Source organism: Megalops cyprinoides, chromosome 4 (assembly GCF_013368585.1).
Source record: "Megalops cyprinoides isolate fMegCyp1 chromosome 4, fMegCyp1.pri, whole genome shotgun sequence".
NCBI classification, from domain to species: Eukaryota; Metazoa; Chordata; class Actinopteri; order Elopiformes; family Megalopidae; genus Megalops; species Megalops cyprinoides.
This window is the reverse complement of record NC_050586.1, coordinates 34787421-34809269: the sequence shown is the minus strand read 5'-3', so window position 1 is coordinate 34809269 and position 21849 is coordinate 34787421. Positions and strand designations below refer to the sequence as shown.

The 21849-nt window shown below is 41.9% G+C and overlaps 1 protein-coding gene across 1 annotated transcript in view; it reads right to left on the bottom strand.

Annotated features, from left to right (window-relative positions):
* Positions 1-1860: 1860 nt before the first annotated feature.
* Positions 1861-21849, bottom strand: part of cfap299 (cilia and flagella associated protein 299) — an 88070-nt gene continuing 68081 nt past the window's right edge. The window contains exons 4-6 of the mRNA XM_036528117.1: positions 14219-14361; positions 5218-5347; positions 1861-2039 (exon numbers count right to left, since the gene is read on the bottom strand). Of these exons, the coding sequence (XP_036384010.1) occupies positions 1944-2039; positions 5218-5347; positions 14219-14361 (369 nt within the window). The 3' untranslated portion in view covers positions 1861-1943. The remainder of the gene's footprint in view (positions 2040-5217; positions 5348-14218; positions 14362-21849) is intronic.

Below are 21849 nucleotides of genomic sequence, written 5' to 3'. Positions count from 1 at the left end.
GAACGTTCCTGAAATTCCTTTAAAATCTGATTCAGCAGTCAGTTCATGCTCTGCAGTGACCTAAATTAACCTCTCGTTTCGTTAAACGCAAGGTGGCGGCTGCAGCTTTTCTCTCACGGAATTCTTGCTTGATAGAGCTTTAGTTAATGATTCGGTCGATTCCTGACAATATTATAAAAAGGAAGGAGTGGAAAGCCAGTACATACATTACTGTCAGGAAAGTGTTGCTTTTGACATTCTTTCATCCCAATATTTGAGTGCTGTGTTCAGACCGGTCGGTTTGAGACGTGTACCACCGAAGGGCCAAGGCTCCGCTTAATTGAGCTCCAGCTATAATCGCTGTGAGTTTTAACTGAACCGTAAAAGGCTGGTGTGTCTGAGGAGACGCGCGTCAGTCGCTCTGCTTCTCCGGGCCCCGATGCTGAGCACATCTGCTGTTTGATTTGTAGGTGTTTGAGTAAGCTACACTGCTCTCCAAGAGCCAAGTGGGCAGTTTCATCACTGCCGTCACACCACATGAAGGAGCTGTGGCCAGAGAAGCTAAACAGTTTTAAATGTGGGTGAAAAGCTCATTCGCCACCCAGCTTTTGAGGTCTTCCTGGTGATTAAATGAGAATTCACCAGATAGGAGGGGGCGTCAGAAGACTGATTGCAATGTGCCGTCTTGAGTAAATATAGGTAATAAGGAGGAGACGCGGACAAGGGGGTCAAAGGAAATGAGCAGGTTGAGTCACCTCTGCCACTGTATAATTTCCTTTTAATTAGGAACTCCTCAGTCTGAAACCGTAGCTGCCCTTGTATGACCACTCCTGCAATTCTGCCTTGTTCAAAACGAGTTCAGTATCTGTCACGCTCTTCTCCCTAAAATGAAACATAGTTTCTTCCACAGACTGACATTTTGGTGATTGTGTGTCAATAATCAAAGCAATGGAAATGCACGCGGTGCATTCCCGACCGGGAAATGGGTGCCAGCGCTTGGCTGCAGCGCGCCACAGAAAATGTTTTTGAGGTCAATTATTTGTAAACTTTAATCTTGAGAGATTCTGGGAAGAAAAGCCACTGACTGACTGATATGTAAATCGCCAGGCGCTTTGAAGCGAGTCTGTGTGGCATCTGTGCACAGGAGGGGGAACGCTTTGAGAACGCTTTAAGAACGCTTTCCTCTGTAACGCTGGCAGCGTTCTTGCAGTCCAATTGGAGTTGTCACAGCCTGGGGGGGGTGGCAGGACATGAAAGCACCCCGCTGTCATTCAAAGCCCCTTACGCCCTTAATTTGTTTATACAAACATAGGAAATATATCACAGTGAAAACGCTACCCCCGTTTCAGGCCTTGGAGCAGGTCGCAGCCTTTGGGATCTCAGATAAAAGCTGCTGGCTTTCTGCTGGCAATTAACAGTTTGCACAAGGTTTGGATGCAATCGGACATTTTTGTCTGGGTAATGCACACTGTCATTTCAAAGTCGTTTAAACTCTAAACTGGGTATCATATCAAGGATCCATATAGCTGTGCACATCTCTGGTAGAGACAAAGAGCTACACATGCAAAGCGCCAAGGGATGACAAATTTTCACCAAACATGCTCTGGACGAGTCGATGATACTTCAGAAAACCGAATGAGCAATACTGACGGATTTTATAAAGTGATGGATTGTTATTTAAGTGCTCGTTTTTAACATCGGAGGAAAAGAAAATGTGGCTTAATTAAGTGAAACCCACAAGTAAGCATCCTTTCCCCCCCTCACTGGAGTATGTGCCGCAAACAGTACATTGGTCACACGCAGTCAAACAGTTCTCCATCAAACCCCACACCCAGATGTTGCGCTCAATACAAGAAACTGCTCGCAAATGACAAGGGCCCAGCTAACTTTTATTTAGATGAAATTAAAGACTTCCAGCAATGTTCAATATGTGTTGAATTATTGTCTCTGAAGCACACATCGGCTTAGTTTATCCTCCTGTTGGTGTGGTCGTAGATGACAACTTGCATGTAGAGGTCTGACTGGATGGGAGTTCTTGTGGAATTATCACCAGGAGGTACCTTAGGGTGGAAAAATGATATATTTCAGCATCATTATCCTTTTCAGTCGTGTCCACACCCAGCACATAATCATTGATCATAAATTAAAGTTTCCTCTGTCACAGCTGGCAAAAATCTGTATAACAAATAGGACCTGACATAATAGACTGGGCGCACTGGGCTTTACTGACTGGCATGAGAATGCAGCACCTTTTCCTGTCTCACGTACGCCTGGCAAATTGCCAATTATACACCTGGGACTGGCAGTGCATTCGGTGTGTGTTTACTCGAGATAGACGTGATACTGACAGCTGGCTTGGCTGAGGTAAAACAATTATATACCTTAATTATTTTGGCATACCTAATTGATTCCACGTTTAGCTAACACAATGTTTATCAGGAAGTTGGACAGCTATGATATGCTATAGTTTGAAACACGTGAAACGCGAACCAGCTTTTGGATTCCGGTCCGTTTGTTGTTTTTTTTTTCCTCCATGGTATTGTAAGGAAGTCTTTTCTGAATGATTTTAAAATTCTCTCAGCTAAAGAGTTACCCTGAGTTGGTCTGCAGTTATAGCTGCAGTAATTTTACTATGCACCACTCAACGTCTAAAGCGCAATAGTTTAATGTGCTTTAACATTATATCCTAAACAGATCCACTCAGCTAAGATTAAATAAGGAATTCTCAAGCAAGATGTGAACCCTCACTAAAGACTAAGAGTGAAAAGTTTTCAGCAGGAATTTCTGTCACATGTTCACCTCAAAGGTGCTTGTGGACATTTTCATTGTTATATCAATCATTTCTTGAGGGTAAAAAAAAATTAGAAAATCATTCAGTGAATCCTGACATAATGGAAAATGGTAAACATTGTTTTCACTCAGCTTAATAATAATGCACTATTTGTTTTTTATATTATATATTTTTATGTTACATTATTTAACATTCCTACCCTGTAAAAAAATCATCGATATATTCCATTCTTTCACATATCTTGCTTACTCTCCTGTCATTTTTGATGACTGAATGTTTTTGTGGAGGTAATACTTGAGCAATGAAGGGCAAATATTTTTGCATAATGCCCTTCATATGTATTCATACCCCTGACTAAACGGCAACAAGAACATGCTATAAAGGAAACAGTGTCCATATTGGATTTTTTTCAGCTGGAAAAAAAAACACTACTATTTATTCTTAACAGCATTACACAGAGAAAATTAAGTTTGTCCACATGAAATAAAATTTAACTCAGAAAAGAAGAGGATTTCACAAAAAATTCCAAAATGTAAATTTATCCCTTTATAGCAAGTTTTTATTCCTATTTAGTAATGGTTATGAATACATCTGGAGGGTACTGTATGTCCAATGCTCTTCCTATGTCTTTTAGTTCTTTGGCTTGTATTCGCAGAACTTAATTCTAGTATGGGCCCAAATTCTGTCCCATATAATTAAGTCTACTACTCTATTATACCGACTCAGCAGTCTAGCTGCTTTTAAATAGTAAAAGTAAAAATGCTAAAAAAGGATATTTTAGAAATTTGGCATATTAAAGCATGAAATTTAACTTTCTTTTGCGAGTGCCCTCAGAAATAATATTTCAAATCCGTAAACGTTCCTTTCATTCATTAAAAAAAGAAACATTTCAGAAATAGCAAATCCTACAAGAAACAAAAGTCTGTTCTCATCAGCCAGAACAAACATGAGGTCAGCTTCATTAAAAAAAATCTTAACCATGTTAACACATTATTTGCTCCATATAATGCCAGACATAAAATAATCTAATCTAATCACATGCATTTTTAAAGTTACTTTCTTACTAGTGAGTTTAGTGATTGCACAACTTATTATGCATAAGACAGCTTCATGGTTTATTTTTTGCCACAAGTGAAAGCTGAAATTTGCGACAAAATGAAGTGTGATGTTCGTTTTTGTCTAGGATTAATAATACTGTAAAACGTTAAGTAGAGTTATGCGTATGTATTAATTGCTTAAGTTCACTGAGGTTGACACAAAAAAGGAGCCAAACACCTCAGTGTGCTAGGCTTTCGGCGAGTTGCACCAAAAGAATGTGCCCACATGGGCGATGAGCTCACAGAGGGTGAAGGCTGGCTTCTGTTCTGGGCATCCGGGTGGTTTTCGGAGTCTGAGTTCCACTGCCTCCACTTGTTTTTAATGGGCGGCGTGGTTGGGGCGTATCCGCCGCAATCCGAGCGCTTGGCTGCCATGTCGGCCTCAACAAAACAGCGCAAGCAAACTCCCGTCTCCGTCGTCTGCATTTTCTGAGCTTTGAAAATAGTCCTGGTCTGTAAGCCTCTTAGCACAAATGTGTGTGTGTGTGTGTGTGTGTGTGTGTGTGTGTGTGCACGCGCGCTGGGGGGGAGCTGTCTGTGCTTGCTGCATTTCACAGTGCATTCTCAGGATCTCTGTCAGTCTGGTGTGTAAACAGTGAGGAAGCACCTGTCTCGCCTCCCAGCCCCATTTGGGTTGAGCTCCAGATGAGTGGGGGGTTGGACTGCAAATGGACCAGTCTCTGCCTCCATTAAGCTCAGCGGCGCGCCGTACGCTTTGCACTGTACAGGTCACGGCTGATTCAGCTGCCGTGTTTTACTGTTCCACAGCACCACCGTGTTGTGCACCCCCTGTTGAGCGCCCTGGCCGCAGACTCAGAAGTGTGAAGATTTACACAGTGAGTGACTAGTGAGACCAGGCCTAATCCAGGGTGATGCAATGCTTTCCCACTCCTGGATAGTAACTGGCTATACAACTGAGGCTCATGCATTTCCATCTTCATTTCTAACTTGTTTTTCTGCCACTATTTAAAAGTTGATCACAGTGACTGCAGCTGCTATTTGTGACAAGAGCATTTTAGCCCAGGTTTAATGCTGATGTGAAACAGTCAGGTGAACAAGTCGGGTGACTTGCACATGTTCATTGCTTGGGTTTGCTTGGGGTTAATACAAAATAGGAGCCCAAACACTTCGGTCTGGAAGGTTTAGGCTGTGTTTGTAATGGGTGTCAACAGGTGAACTCCCTCCGCTGTAAGCAACACCATTTGTTTGCTTTAAGCTCGAGAAGGAAGACAAAAGCGAGTGCAGAGCCCTCTCTCTCTCTCTCTCAATCACACACACACACACACACACACACACACACACACACACACACGCTGCACAGAAAAAGGCCCTAACACACCCCACACCCACCTTTGGATCCACGCTCAGGATTTTTCGGTCTATTTTGTTCTTGAAGACCATCCCACTTGGATTCTCAGCAATCACCTGGTAGTTTGCAGTGTCATTGGACGTACATAGCTCGGTTTCCCAGTTATAAAAGCTTGGAAAAGAACAAGGAATTAAATATACATTTTATCCTGTTCGAATTTATATTACATATAAATTCAGGTCAGACAGATTCACAAAAACAACACTATTACAAATACGTAAAAATGAATTAAAATACACCCTATTATCTGATTTAGTGAAACATTTAGCATTGCATTTGCCCCAAAAACAAAAACAATGCTACTAATGGCAGTCAATTGATGTTGCATGTTTCCCCTTGGATAAATATCCTGTCAGACAGTTTTATCACATTGGCTTGCTGCTAGCATTACGAGAAAAATGTGGCAATTTTATTTTTCATGCAATTGTGCAAGGGTCAAGATTCAACACATGTTAAAAAAATAAGTACAGAAAATCCACTGCCATTATGATTTTAATGTTTAACAGCCTGTAAAAGAAATGTTTTTAGTCAAACTGAAAAGCAACTTGACTGTAATTTATTTTTTATTTTAAAAAAAAACAAAAAAAAACAGGAAAATGTCAAATCTGTTTTCAATTTGAATTGAGGTGTTTTTGGACTTCTCAAAGGCCAAGCATTAGGTTAAAGCTCTGAATATTAGGAATTTAATTTATTTGAAGGTTTAGGTTCCAAAATAAATGGTAGATTAATTTATGGCATCCGATTGGATCCTCCTTTTCCCTTTCCACTTACTTTTATTGACACAAGCAGAAAAACAACAATGTGTAATAGCACAAGCACGCATGTGAGTCCGCTAAAGGATACGTAACAGAACGGAGGTCTTAACTGTAATAATAATATGCTTAAAATGCAATATTTCACATCAAGATCGGATTATGTTAAATGTCAAGTCGGTTTGATTGATTGCATAATTAGCACTGGCTACTGTATTGTTTTTCTTAAGGAAAACACACTGATTAAAAAACAAAACAAAAAAAAATTGGTGAAACATTTGTATCAGCCAAACTGACTTGACATTTTATTTCACGTATTAATTTAACAGCACAGGTAGATTTTAAGAGAATTTGGCACTGAAATGCCTTCACTCAGGACACCATTACATTTAAAGAAATAGTATATTTAAAATGACATAGGTGAATTTGAATTAGATATTTAATATGCACCACTATGGTTTCCCCATGGCTTACACTCCAGACATGCTTTGATGTTGTTGTGACTGTAAGTGGGTTAAAAAGGGATGGTACACAGAGATGGTTTGCTTTCTCTCTCTGGGATGCTTTTTTTATCGCTCTCTAAGGGATTCCAGTACTCAGTATTACATCATGAAAAAAAAGATCTCACCTCCATAAACATTTGGCAGTGTTCACCTCCAGCAGATGCCAAACTTCTTTATTATAACTGTGAATATACTGTACTTCAACATATACAGGTGACTCCCTTGGCCACAATCACCCTCATATTTTTTCATCCGAAGCATTAAATTTTAAACTGCAGGCATGGATATTCTGTGTTTGGACATACAGCGCCCGCTGCTTTAGTGAACAATACATATCCAGCCAATGGCAACAAGTTACTTTTTCTCAAATGGTGGACACAAGTACATGCGTGATCAGATAATAAGTAAACAAGCAACCTTGACGAGAGAGGAATCAAATCAAGTCCCTCCATCTTTTCTGCCTCTTGCATTCTCATGTGAAGTATCAGACGCAACGGCTACTGTAACTTGGCGATGAAAACACATCTGACTGGAATCAATGCACTCGATGAGCAATAAAAAGAAATACACATCAGGCAATCTGAACGGCGCGCTCGGTCCCAGGGTGACTCGCTGGCTCTTTCTAGTGGTTCTCATCACTAGCTCTTGCGCTGCGAGCCAGATGCTTTACAGTAATATAACTCCAAATGTCACACTTTGAGGCGCTGAAGGTTGCTTTAGTGGACCTCAGTTATTCCCCCGCAGTAGATGTGGTCCAAGAACAAAGTTGGACCTTGGGGACCAGGTTCTTTATAAGTCCATGGAGAGGCACGTAGATGAGAAAACTACAGCAAATTATGCATATCATGCATGATAATGATAACACACTGGAATAAGGCCAACGCAGTGCATGTTATATATTGCCGCGTTGCTTAACCGACTTCAATACATGATAAACAACAGATGTAAAACGTTAATGACCAAGACCATAAAATAATAAATCACTGAGTGCTTACATGAACCACAGCAAACTTTGAAATATTGGCCTCATTTGGCTGATGTCAGACTCTTGGCTGAATATTTCTGAGATTTGTTTCAGTAGCAGTTATGGAGGCTCAAACATTTGTATTTCGGTCATAAAAATTATTTTTTGAATGCTAACATCTTGTTTACAATCATATGTGTGCAAACATTCAATGTTTCTAAGATCACCTGGGCAAGAAGGTGAGAAAATGTCCTGATTGTCTAAAAAAAAATATCTGTATGCTTATTCAAAGTCAATGATTCAAACATATTTTAAACGCTTTCCATAGATCGGAAAAGCATAGCCTTAACTACCGGTAACTTTAACACTCAACCATCTTAGCTGGAAGGGTTCCTTTTTCCACACCCAAGTGCTGTAAATCATGTTGAAATCAAGGGATGAGAATAAATCTTTGAGAGCTCCGGAGGATTCACACCATGGCTCCGATCTTGAAAGACCTCATGTTTATTACTATTGCCTCTTCTCTTCTGAGTGAGGCACAGTCTTATCTGCTTGCCTCTCACCCCCCCCCCCCCCCCCAAATCCTCACTCTGCGTGAATGGTGCGATCCACTCGCGGGAGCCATTTTCCTCCTCCAATGACTGTAGTTCATGGGAATGGTCAGCACCAGAGTTCACATGCTGTATAACTCAACCCAAATGTATTGTTGATTTTGAAAGAAAAACAGCTTTTTTTTTTTAACTTGTAGTGACAAAGAGGGCAGACACTTGTGCAGTCTGCACGGTCCTGTGGGGGAGTACTGTATTGCGTCAAAAGGTCATTTTAGCTAACAGGCGAATAAACTCAACACTTCAGCCTATGGAGAGGCAAACATTCCCATTTCAAAAGCAGAGTTTTGTCATCGTAGCGTGACCGCCAGCAGCAGTGACTGGAATTACTTTGTTTTACTCTGCTGCCATTGTATTTAAGACAAAAAAAACAAGCTTTACTAAACAGAAATTTCTTAAAAAGCCCCTCAAGACAGCCATTTCTCTCTGTCTACTGAAGAGAAATGATATTGTCTCAGTCTTGTGTACAGGGATATATTTCCTCTCTTTTAGAATTAGGTTTGACGGTATTTTCAGTGCCTATTTATATCAAAATGCCAGATGGCAATTAACATTTTTTGGTTGACCACTTTTATGCCATGGTGAACCGCTTAATTTCGGTAGAGGAAAATAAGTCCGACGTGAGACATTTCTACAGAGAACATGAAAAGATGGACAGAAAATATCCCGGTGCTTCTGAAATGCACGTCAGAATGAGCTCTGATCTTCCTTTTTCCTCAGAACAGAGCAGTTACGGCAGGTCAGGCGAATGCTTCACAATCACACGCTTTGCGTGCCTTTTCTGCACTCTACACACAGAGTAGGACAGATGACCGCTTGGTGGACACTTCTGCGTGCTAGTTTCCTCTGTGAGAATCAGATAATAGCTCAGTTCAGTTCGTTTTGACTCTCATGACCCTCCACGGTCACACGCAGACGGCTTTGTTTGGTCATGGTTTGGAGACAGTTTTATTAAAACCCTTGCAGCTGGTTGGCACCACACCCTGACGCAGGGATTGCAAAAGCGTTACAACCTGGATTTAGTGGAAATTATTGCTGTGCTCTTGATAAAAAAGCACCATGAGTTCCGTATTGCAGTTGACAGCATAACAAGAATAAATGGTGTGCATCTCACTGCTTCCATAGTTACCACACCATGTTCTCATGCACTGCCAGCTGTATTCCTTGGTCTTCAGAAGTCTCTGCAGTCCCTCTTTTGGGCGTTTAAGAACTATTTCCTGTCCTTCTTGGACTAGATGATGAAGCTGTTCACGGTATTGTTTCTATCTGCAGTTCAATCTCATAGCATACACCTAGCCCCATCACAAAACATGGTGAAGTTGTTGTTTAAAATCTAGCTATTAACAAAAAACCAGGCATTCTCCAAGACACTAAGCAAGTAATCTACTGTACATGTTCCAATATTTAAAACTATTTTTATGTTTCTAAGGTGTTACAGCCTGTTTTCAAGTACTCCAGTCCTTGCTTCATGCAGCTTTCTGCATTACTTATGGTGGTGACAGAATTGGGTGTAATATGCTCTTCCACATGGCCAGAACTCAAGTGATTAATAACACCTCTATGCTTCAAGAGGCTGACAGCGTTTCATTCTCTGGGGTGACTGTAGTTATAAACACAGATCATAATAATACTGTTATGAAATCCTCTTGTCTTCTAAATGCCCAATTCCAAGTATACAAGCTGATTGCAAGGAATCTGTTTATAATAAAAAGTGATTTCTCAAAGTAAAAATAAAGATATCCTTGAATGAACAGCTTTCTTTCTTCCTGTTGTAAGGCTACTCAGCTACTTTTTCATGGAGGCCTGAAGCAATCTAATTAAAATAAGCACTGCCATTATTTATCACTCTTAGAATACAGCATTATCATCATCTACTTGTTTACTATTTTTGGCCAGTTCCACAATCGTTTTAAAAAAAAAGAAAATGGGTGATAATATTTACTTATGGACATTATGGACATAACTTTACACTGGATTTCCAAGTACTCACAATGTTTGATGCATATTAACAATATTTTTTGCTACATTTGACCCCCAGAGCCATTTCTTCAAGAGGCCTTATGTGTTGTGATGACAGAAACAAACATGGATACCAACTTCTCAATCACCAGTGCAAACACTGCATAGCCTGTATGAGATACATGTTAAAAATACAAACAGGTGAAATCGGCAACTGAAATTTCTGTGGGGGTTTTACTTAAATTGAAGCTGTAATCTCACCTTTTCACAGTTTATTGGTAATTATCAACACATATTTAAACCTGCAGGAAGGGACCTGCTGATGCAGTGTGTGTTCACCATGTGTGGATGTCTGCACGAGGCGCGGAATGTGCTCCTACTTTCCAACAAATATCTATCATAGCCAGCAACTCCACTGTGTATCTAAGATAGGATGTCACACAACCCCCCAGAACGAACAATGCTTCAGGGGGGAACCTGGTAATTCACATCAGGAACTGGAATCATTTCTCTTCATATTAAAAGTTAATAAAGTAGGACAGCAATGCAAATATTTTTACAGCGGCAAATGAAGCCAGACACACAGGTGCTCCGCAAGACCTGAGCATGGAAGCAATATGGTTTTGGCCAGAGGAAGAAAACCTTGTTTTTCTAAAGGAGAAATCCTTCAAGTTAAATGTTTCATACAGTCACAAACACACAGGCTCACACACGCAATCCTGAGGAGCCTCTAACATTACAAAATCCTTGGCCTGGTCTGCTTTCACTTGCAGTCACAGGGGCTGCAGAACTCTTTGGGGTATCTTTGTTAAAGCTGGGGCGAAGTGGGTGAGGCGTTCCATCTGCACTGGACTATGTCCGCTTTAAAATCTCCTCCTGGAAATGTAGAGGCGGGGTTAGAGACTCACCAGAACACGCCATAGAACTGAACGAACGTGCCACAACTGGGCTGAGATCCAACTTCGTGGAACGCCGATAACGGACGTTTTGAAGCTGTTCGAAGGGCCGCGTTGTGGAGAAGAACGACCCAAGGTTGCGACCATGCTAAAAATGCCTCCCATAGCAGACACATAATACCGCGTCAGCTTGACGTGACAACATCTCTGCCCGGATGATTATTGGATGCGGAAGAGGATAAATGGTCAGAGCGCATAAACAGATGGTCACTTTGCGGTGGAACATTAAATAGACATCAGAGATGCTGAAGGCACATCTGGAATGACAGGAAGCTGAATGCGTGGGGTAAGGTCGTGGGATAATTAGGTGAGGCTTTCGAGTGAATGGAAGAGTCATACCGAACAGAAGCCCTTACTTGTATCTGGTTGTCGGTGATTGATGACCACCATTATTAATACAGTGAGCAGAGGTAAGTTATACGTGACGGCCAGCCTCCTCCTCCTTGATGCTCTTTCAAGGCAGCCAACGCTGTTCCAGCTTCTCTGGAACCATTTTAGCAAAGTGCCTTGATGGAACGTGTGCAAATACGGCAGAGAGATAAAACAATCTGCCCAATGCTGCCTGGAGTCTGTTTTGTGACCTGGCAGAAATGCATGTTGCTACCGTACACTCAAAGTGGCAAACAGTCAGATCAGTGACCAGAAGGGAATAACTTCCATAAGAGGCCCAACTTTCACAATATTAGCCCAGCTAGCAGGAGAGCTACACCAACATGAATGTAAAGACCTGAAAAATTTCTTAATCAAAATATTCATGATACATGGGGGGAAAAAAGTAATGATATGTTTACACAACAATTTTACTACTTAACTTCAAAGTGAAAATGTTGGCACATACTAACAATCCAGCCAGTTCAGCCAGGTAAGTGACAGGAGATCCATCACAGTTCAGTATTTTAATACTAACATCAGAAGTGTTAGTAAAACACTTTGATCCGTGAAATATTGCATACTGAATGGCTTGCAAATATTTATGGACTGGCTGCGACCGCTGGCACATTGATAAATGCTCATTATCGCGTGTTCTATAGGGCGTAATTAGGCGACGCTCCAGAAAGATCGCCCGCCTTCACTGGAGCACACCGGGGAGAGGGAGCGTGTGAAGGCGTGGACCAGATACAAGCCATCGTTGGGGTTCTGGGCAGGCAATGAACCTACAGGTTTTAGAGGTTTAGAGGTGACTGGCAGTTTAATTCCCCACCAATCAGTGGTTCTGACTGATCAACTGACACACATGGGTATGAAATACCTTGCCAAATGAGATATAAACTTCACTGAAGCATTGCTGTTGTAGATAACTGGAATGTGGTGGGGTTCAGAATGATAAGAGAGATCTAAGGAAAAGGGTGATCAGCTTGAAAAATGTTACATATTTATTTGGGTTCTTGCACTAATGGTATACTTGATGTAAGGAGATGCATACACATTTGGCTTTAACAGAGTTCCATAAAAAATGAGAAAGCTTCATGTGGATGTTTGCTGGGAGGAACAACTGTTTGCATTTCTAAAAGGAAAAGTTAAGCAGTATTTAACTTCCGCTTTCCTTGATTACTAGCAAAAATAAACTGCTTCAAATTTATTTTTCATTACAGATGTAAACATGCTATGAGGCAAAAATGCACAAGACAGTCAAAATTTTAATGCTGGTACAGCTCTATTCGGCATATGCATCTCACTGTAAACATATACCAAACCATTGGCAACAGCTGTCATTTAATGAAAGCTTCTACCGTGGTTTGTTTTTAAAGCAATTTTGATGCAGAAAAAACACAAACCAAGGCATATCATGAATGGAATGGGAAGCAGACTACAATCCGAGAAAGAAGAAGAAGAAAAAAAAACAAACTTCAACATGCATTTTAGCTTTCCGTCCAATTCATGCATATGCAACCCATCTAGAAGGTACAATTACTCTGTCTATTGGTCCCCGTGCAGTTGGTCCACGGTCGTCCTGAATTCCTTTAAGATTATATTATATATGACATTCAGCAGCTTTACAACCCCATCAGAGAGGGGATCTATCCACAGCCCTGAAAAATCACATTTGTTTCCATTCAAAAGCGAAAACAAATCTCATAATTTGTTTTCATGTACATATACAGTAACGTCTGGCTGTTTGTAAGCAGGGCTTCTCCGCACATGTGGAGTCATTTGGACACCCACGATCACAGCGAGTCGCTCTCGAATCAACATGAAAAATGTAGGCAATAATCCGGATCATAAATGACCAAATGACCCTTCCACTACAAGATCACTTGGTATATCTTCATATTTTCTGGCACCAATTATCACAGCCAAAGTCACACCTGAAAGGACGCTGAAACGAACAGGTCAGGTTGGATTCAAAGCAGCAGCTGAGAATATGTGGCTGGACATCTTCGCTAAATAGGGTTAATCTCCTTATCAGACACCAACGCCATTCTATTAAAGAGATGGAGAAGCCACATGTCCGTGACCTTTCCAGCTGAGAGGAAGTACAAAAACAGATCCTCATTTTCCTATCCAGGTGTGTCTGTCTTCATGGGATCTCTGGCAAGGCTTCGGAATGTGTAGGATACGCTACTGTGAGGGCATACGGAATGTGCAAATGGCTGTAGCTCCTTCAAGTGAATCTGACAGCACACCACTGAAACAGCACTCCTACAGGAAAATACCGAATTAATGGAAAAGCTAATTCTAAAAAAAGGTCAAAAATTCAGCAATGATTACTACGATACGATGACTACGACGGTACGGTATGATAATCTTAATGGTGACGGTAAATAATGTCCTATTTCCTCATGTAACCTTTACTTGATGTGGCCCTTTGAACTCTCATATGTAAAAGAATTTGGAAAGAACATGTTGGAAAAAAATGTTGAAATGAGCCTTGTGAAGTTAACTTAATGAGGTCTGACTTGGTCGTGGTCTCAGCAGCAAAAATGTCACGCTTTCTGATAGTCTGGTGTGTATATCTATTTCACATCTGTGTTTGGAAGAAATATAGTGCTCTTATGCTAGTGACACAATGAGAGATGCTGGAGAGTACCACATAGACTGTCTGCAGCGCAGGGGCAGTTGAAGCCATGTGGGCAATCAACGTACTGGACATGTGGCAAACGGCATATAAATAGTTTTTAAATGAAGCATGTGCATTGTTAAAAAAAAAATCTGTAATTTATAACTGCACAATAATTTCATTGCTCAACAGAAAAATCTTAGAAGGCAGAGTGGTCATTATTACAATAAAAATAGGCCTACCTTAAATCAGTTGGTCTTGGCAAAAGCTTCTCCTTCCCATTGAAATATGGTTCAAAATCTTCAGATTTGAGTCTGTGGGAGTAGTCTATATACCCAGATATTTCCTGTCCATGAGCATTTCGGTCCCTTATGAAAATGATCGACTGCAAAAAACAGGAGGAAACACTGTGTAAATAATCATGAGCATGCTACCTTGAGAACTCGACAAAAGATTGATGTCAATCATTAATATCTGGGAGATAGAAAGTATAGGTTACTAAAAAATACTCCCACGTTGAAACACTATGACACTCAGCAGAGTTTGAATCAAAATCAAACAGAGAAAATTGCTGGAACCTCTGCTAAAATACAAAAAATACAGTTGTAAAAACATTCAGAATAATAAAGCGCTATTCATGTTAAAACAAAACTTCAGTCCTCAGTGAAAGATTGCCAGCACTATTTACGACAAATAAAAATAGCTGTCTTTCAATACCTGTCTTTTCAATAATCAAGTTATTTGCGAAGGAATGATGTGGACAACAATAAGGATATTCTCACAAATGTCTCACAGCTTCTTTCAAACTGAGGAGTAGTTTGAATTTCAGCCTCTTAATCATCTATTCTTCCATTGTTGGGAAAAAAAATAATTGGGAACGTGTTTTGTACAGATCAAGACAAAGAAAATGAAAGACATGAGCCCCAGGTGACAGAAGAACTTGAAATGATCTGTTCTTTCTGATAAGATCACAAAGATTAGCCTTTGAAAACAGACAAACTCCAAACAAAATATACTGTCAGCTTCAGAAGTTGTTTTGTCTGAATAGCAGTGATAAAGAACGGGAAACAAAACCTGGGTAAAAAGAGAGATGTTGTTTTGGCTTGTCTGTTTACCTCAACGTGCCTCACAATTGACTAAAGTGAGTGGATCCGAGGGCAATACTAAAGGCCGCGATATCGCATCTGTATTACTGTCATAACTTTGACCATCTGCAGATTCTTCTTACTTGTGAAGGATAAAAGTGAGATAACTAGCACTCCAGAGCTCAAAGGAAGAGAGCTCTTCTTTATATCTTTTAAGCAGATGCTATCGGGTTTGCAGCTGGCCGAGGGCCGAGCCAGCTACAATATCTGCGGCTTCTGTATGCCTCGGCCAGTGCTGAAAATAAATCATCAGGTGGAAGCAAGGAATTATGGTCTGAGGAGGAGAGCGTGCGGATCGTCTTTCTGTCCGCGGTATCAGACCCCGCAGCCCCCGAATACACAGTGGAGGAGCTGATCCCACTCGCAGTTTAATCCTTATTAAGGTCTGGAAGGGAATGAAAGCCAGCCAACCCCCCCCGAAAACCACACGGGTCTACCACCTCTTAGCCACTTCTGAAAACAGGTGATCTCACCTAACGGCGGCTTGAAAGAGCTGCACCTTGTGTAATGGATGAAAAGGGAGCTCCTCGCTCTCGATGTGTATGAGAAACAGACCAGCACCACTGTCTCAGGTAAACATGGCTCTTTGTGATACTCAATATTTAGGACCTTCTTCGTGGATTTAACATGTAAATTTACACAGTTTAAAAATGGCATGTAATTTCATCCGTCTGACGAAGGTTGTGACCTTAAAATACGGGTCACGCCAGCTAGAGCATAATGGAGTGTTTGTTTTACTCCTTCATTTTAACCAATTAGAAATAAAAACAAACAAAAGAGCCCCCTTTCCACTCAAAGCCTTTCAAAGTCAATTTGTACCCCCATCTCCTTATAAGCCCTACTAAGTTTTAGCTGTTTAAAATTATAACTTGGAGTCTCTGCTGTTGACAATAACAAACAATGAAGACTGTTAAAACCATTAGAGGATTCTTGCCTCTATCACTATAACATATGTACATGTGCTTTACAACACAGGGCACGGATGGCACTTGATACACTGCTGGAAAGAAGAGGAAAGAAAACAAAAAACAGGATTCACAAACAGGGGAGGATGGTATAGCAGCATGTCCACCCCACCCCTGAGGTCCCTTCGTGTTTTGACACTGTCCTACAGGTGCTGGCGCACCTGACGTCCCGCTCGGCAAGCCCTCCGCGGGGCGCCGTCGGCCGCCGTCGGGCCTGCGGTGAGCGGCGTCGCCGAGGCCGAACAGACACCCTCACACATCCACCCTTCGGGGGAGGGAGGGGCGCAGGGCGAGGGATGACTGAATGGCTTTATCGTGGAGCTGCCCCCGGCGCGCGGGGGGGGGGGGGGGGCGTTTTCCCCCCAGCAGGATTTTCCATTGACGCACTTATCTAGGGGCGAGGCGTGCGTCAGGGCGGTGTGGTGGCGCCCTCTCTGCGGATCACACTTTCGCAGGAACGCCGGGGCCTCCCAGCGCCCCCCTGGCCTGGGAACAATCCCGCACTGTCAGGCAGTCCTGCAGGTGTCTCTGGGTGTCAGCTGGCCTCTGTTTATTATTGGTGGGCCGCGCTCGAGGAGGAATCCCGGGCCATCACTAACAACTGTGTAAATTTGTTGGGGGAATGAAAACACGGCCTGTACGACAGGAATGTTTGAGGTCGGAGTCCTTTTTTTTGGCAGACTTGCCCTTGTCCCTCTTAAGGTATTCCTTCAAGGGGAAAAAAAAGGCTGCTTATTTGACTTGGAAGTGACTTCACACAGCCGGGTTTGTGTAATAGATGCAGCGGTGGAAACCAGATGTGCTGAGGTGTGCTAGTTGTTTGGGATCTACCAGAATTACACTTCCTCCAGATATCTGATACGGGTTTCGCTTACAGAGATGGCTATGTGCACCCAGTCTGGCTAGTCAAAGTCAAGTGAGGAACCTACATCAATATGGGAAAAAGGATACAGTATTTAATGGGGGGAACACCCATGCAGTGGGAACAGTATTTCATACATGGACTTCATACAGCACTTCATACATGGAAAAGAGTTTAAGCCCTTGAAGTCCTATAAATGCTTAATTATGAAAATCACTACTAATTTTCCATTGATATGCCGTGGCGGTTATAATCCAAACCCTTTAAGAGAGTATACAAGGAAGAGTTTATTAGGGCTCTTTGTCCAAAAAAAAAAAAAAAACAAGCAAAAAAAGGACAATGATTCTTTTTCGTATTTGTAGATTAATAGCAGAGTTCACCATGCATTTAAAATAATTACAGTAGCATGTTTTGGCATTCTGAAATATGACACCCCCTTCTGTTGGCCATGTTTTATCAGGGCTTACCGCTGTAACTCACTGACTGGTGAGAAAAACCTTTCTGATTTTACAATATTGGCAATGTTCTTTAGCAATGCTAGCAAACATTATTAATTTTCAAATACATTTAACACCAACTCTTATAAAGCAGGACACTCTTTTATTTATAATCCCACACCCCAACTCCAACTAACTTATGCTTCACATCTTGCCCCAAAATTTTACTATAAACATGTGGGACATAACAACTGTGGGGCAAGGGATAAGGGACTTACCCAGGGAGAACATATGTCCATTGTGATGTTAGTCAGTTTCAATGGAAAAACTTGGTTGTCAACCGAAGCTATATATTTATCTTAGACACACACACATGCACACTCAGAGTTGCGTGACTGTAGTTCTATAAGATTTCTCTACTGACTCACTGTGTTGCCATAGAAATCTTAGACCCTCCTGCTACTGCCCTCTAAATGTGCAAAAAACCCACCCATGAAGCTCTCTCCACATGACAAAACAATGTGACTGAACTTTTCCTTTGTGAAGTTCATCTTGTTCTCTGGGTACCTTATGTGTTCTCACTGAAGGATACATAAATAAATTCAGAGAAATGATATGTTCTTTCGACGGCCTAATTTCACGCACAATAGACCCTCCCAACTTACACGCAGCGAGAGTGAAGTGAACGGCATGGTACACTTCATGTACTTGCATGTACCACGTAATCTTGTTCCATTTTAAGCCGGGGCACACCTGAATACATTGTATCAACTGGCAGTATTTACAGTGCAAATATGAAATGTAGAGGTAGACTGTGATACCATATGTACACTGACTCTTTTCAGACTCTACTGGTTGGCAGCATTCACATGCTTACCTGGACGTTACAATTAAATGCATACGTCTGCCAACAGAGAGGGGAATAGCCTAATCTGACTGTTTAATGCCATGTACATCATGCTGTCCTAGAGAGCTGCAATTCGTATCTGCACATGTATGCCATAGGGATGAAATAATCATAAGACACTGTTCCTTTTGCTTATAATTATAGGGTGTGTCACTACACAGATGTCTTGGCTTAAGAAACAAAAATGTACAACTTAACCATACCAAAAGATTGCTTGCAGTACTCAGTGGTTAAACTTTATATTTGTATTCTGTGAAAGCATTTCTTAGCATTGTGTGTCGGACTACATCTTATAAATAGACAAATGCGCACGGCCACTGCAAATCTGTGGAAAACACAAAGCCACGCTTGTGAAACCATACAGTGCAATCAACGCGTGCAATACGATGTCAGTGGGAGCACCCCCATAATGCTCATTAGCATGTCAGTGTGGACCCTATCGAGAAATGAATCTGCTCCATCAGAGCATGTTTGAGAATACAGTGATATGATTAATTTAGAGCTGTTTGAAAGGCGGCGGAAGGCGGAAACGGTCTGCAAGCGTTTGTTTACCCATGTGCTCAGCATCTGCATCCATAAACACACTGCTCTGCTGTTTGCGTAGGAGCATAAATAAACCCCGGGCAGGTGTTCCGCGATCCCTCCTCCAAACACCCAACAGCAGACAGAGTTACACCCTGAGGTTAGCCCGCGAGGGCAGAGACAACTGTGGCTGCGCACCAGAGGGGAAGCGAGTTAGTCAATCAGCCCGTCAGCCCGGGCTCGGCAGCGGGATCGCGCCGGGCCCGGCTTTTCGCAGAGGTAGCCAGCGACCACAAAATAAGTGGCTAGAACCCACACACTTCAAATTACAGGGAGCTCAGAATCAGAAAACGCTAGCCTGCCTTTCAAACGGCGTTTTAAAAATGCTATTAAAACCTCGCTTTTTCATCCTGCTTGTAGGCTTTTTCCCTCTTGATTGTAGCCAGGACCGAAACGGTGATGGCCTTTTTTTTTTGAGCCTCGGTTCATTGCACGTGAAATTGTTTTACAGCGGTGTCACTTGTGAGACTGAAATCTTGCTTTGAAATGTATTATGTCTGTAACAATAATCAACCTTAATAAACACAATGTTACGTAAAGAAAAAAAAACTGTAGGATGATACAAAGCAAAGCAGCTTCTACTGAGTGGCTCTGGACTGTGTCCCTGACTCATGGTACTCTGAAAATAACAGGGACTGTTCCATAAAAAAACAGTGATACTCTTTAGAAATAACAAGCATTTTCCAATAAAAGCTATATAACATTAACAGGTCCTAAAAGAACAGCCTGGTGTCTTCAGAAAAAGAGCAGCTCACCCTTCTACCACACAGAAGTGATATCGCTGCCCTAAGAAGTCAGTTCAGCTGCTACCCTACGAAATTAACATTTAAGCTATGCAACATTTATGACATTTAAGATACCCATGACCACCAGTCAGGAATAAGGCAAAAGGTAAGTATTCACTGCATTTGATCATATTGATCACATCACCCCCAATCAGCTGGCTGCAATAACACCCTTCTGGCTGACACGCCACACAGAATGGGTGGGACAGAGACACATGCAGAGGGAGCCCTCCGGGACGTAAGCATCGCCAGGCCATCTGCTGTTTTTACAGCCCGCGTTCTGGGGGGCGAGGAGCCCGAGCGCCCCCCGCAAGCGGCCGGCGGCTCCCCTTGTTTACCGCTGCCACGCAGACCTGCGAGCTCCGGCACCACCCTGTTCCATCCAGTCAGCCCTCAGCTGCTGCTGGGAACCGGCGGACCCCCGGCCTGCCAAGGAGCGTCTGCGGCTGGACGTCAGCTCGCAGCTGCCCGGCCCGGGGGCCAGTCCGCCACTCCTACTGGTGACATTTACAGGACCGGTCGCTCGGGACCTCTGACTGCATGGTCAACATCATTTGCTCCCCGTGACTATTACATTCCTGACATTGCACATGGAATATTTTCCACAGGGAAGCACTGTAGATGTGTTTCGCAAAATGCAATTACAAACAAATGTACGTCTGAGGATGTGCTGCAGCTAGGCTGCAGTCTGTTATAACAGACTAAACCGAACAGAAAAGACTGAATGGCTTGAATGTGTGCTGTCAGTGATCCCTTCTCTGAATGATCTGTTCCAGGACATTACCCATTTGTACTTTTCTCACAGTAGTTTTTTTTTGTCTCTCTGGTCGGGGGCACAGTTTTCCTGGCTTTCACAAACTGAACAATCACTTCGTAAAAGATAAGACTTAATTCTTGGGAATAAGCTGCTATTCCAGCGGGAAGTATTGTTCGTAACGCTTCATTGAGACCTCTGCGAAGAGGTAAAACTCCACAGCTCAAAAAAATGTCCTAAATTAGACACATGCCTGAATTCTGTGAGGAATTACGAGTTGAAAATAGAGCAGTTGAATTTGGCACGTGTGGTAAAAACACAAATCGGTCAAAGCAGTCCCAGCTACAGATTTTATACACCAAAGTGACCAAACACAGGCATATCTTTTCCTCCAGCTTTGCTCCTTCAATCATTTTTTAAATTCTTTTGGCTTGCAAATTACATGTGGGAAAGAAAATTTAAGTTTAGCATAAAACATCTGCGGAGTGGTGCAACTCTAAAGGGACAGAGGGACTTCTATATTTGTCAATCTACGAGAGTCTGACCAACACATGTATAACGTGGCTTATGGTCTCATCAATTTTACTTGCCACTGTTCAGCCTCAAATTTTACATCCTGTATTAGAGCGTCGAGTGATGGCACATTGCTTGCAGTCTGCATACTAATTGCAGAGGCAAATAAAAAAATTGTTTTAGACTTAGTTGCACACAAACGTGCACATGTGTCACTGGCATTTAAATCAAGGTCTCAAACTCAAAACTCAGATCTAATGTCTCCAGTCTTTTCATCCACATTATAACAAACTTTAACCTGTGTAAAATGTTCCTGGCCCTGCTGTAATGTTAATGCAAATCAACATTGCTTCACTTAGACTTTTTTGATTATTTGCTTTACAGCTATTGACAATTAAATAATTGTAATTACCTGGGAAAGGGCAGTGCACACTAACCTTATTTCTATGCATGAATTTCCCGGGTTTTGACAGAATTTTGCCCTTGGGCTACATTTCTTACCGGGTTTAGGCTTTGACAAATTGTTCCAAAAATGTAAAATCAGGAGTGACTGTGTTTATTCTTGAATTATCAGTAAATGAGATGGGTAATCTCATCATGACTACGTGTTTGCATCAGACTTTTCTTTTTTTTTTGAGAAAGCACCTCGTCGCTACAGTGCAAGTCTTCTAATTGACACAAATCCTGCAATAACTTATATTTCTCAAACCAAACTTTTGGAAAAATGAGTTATGAACAGACACTGGTGCTCTCTGGACAGTGAAATAATTGGCACGCTCAGTCTTTTTCCATTCTGCACATGCAGTGGAAAGATTGGTGGCATTCGCCACACCTCTACTGGTGGGGCAGAATTCAGTCAGGACCGCTGCAGTACTTTTCCATCATGGGCTCAGCGGAAGGCATTCTACTCCGCTTTTTAGATT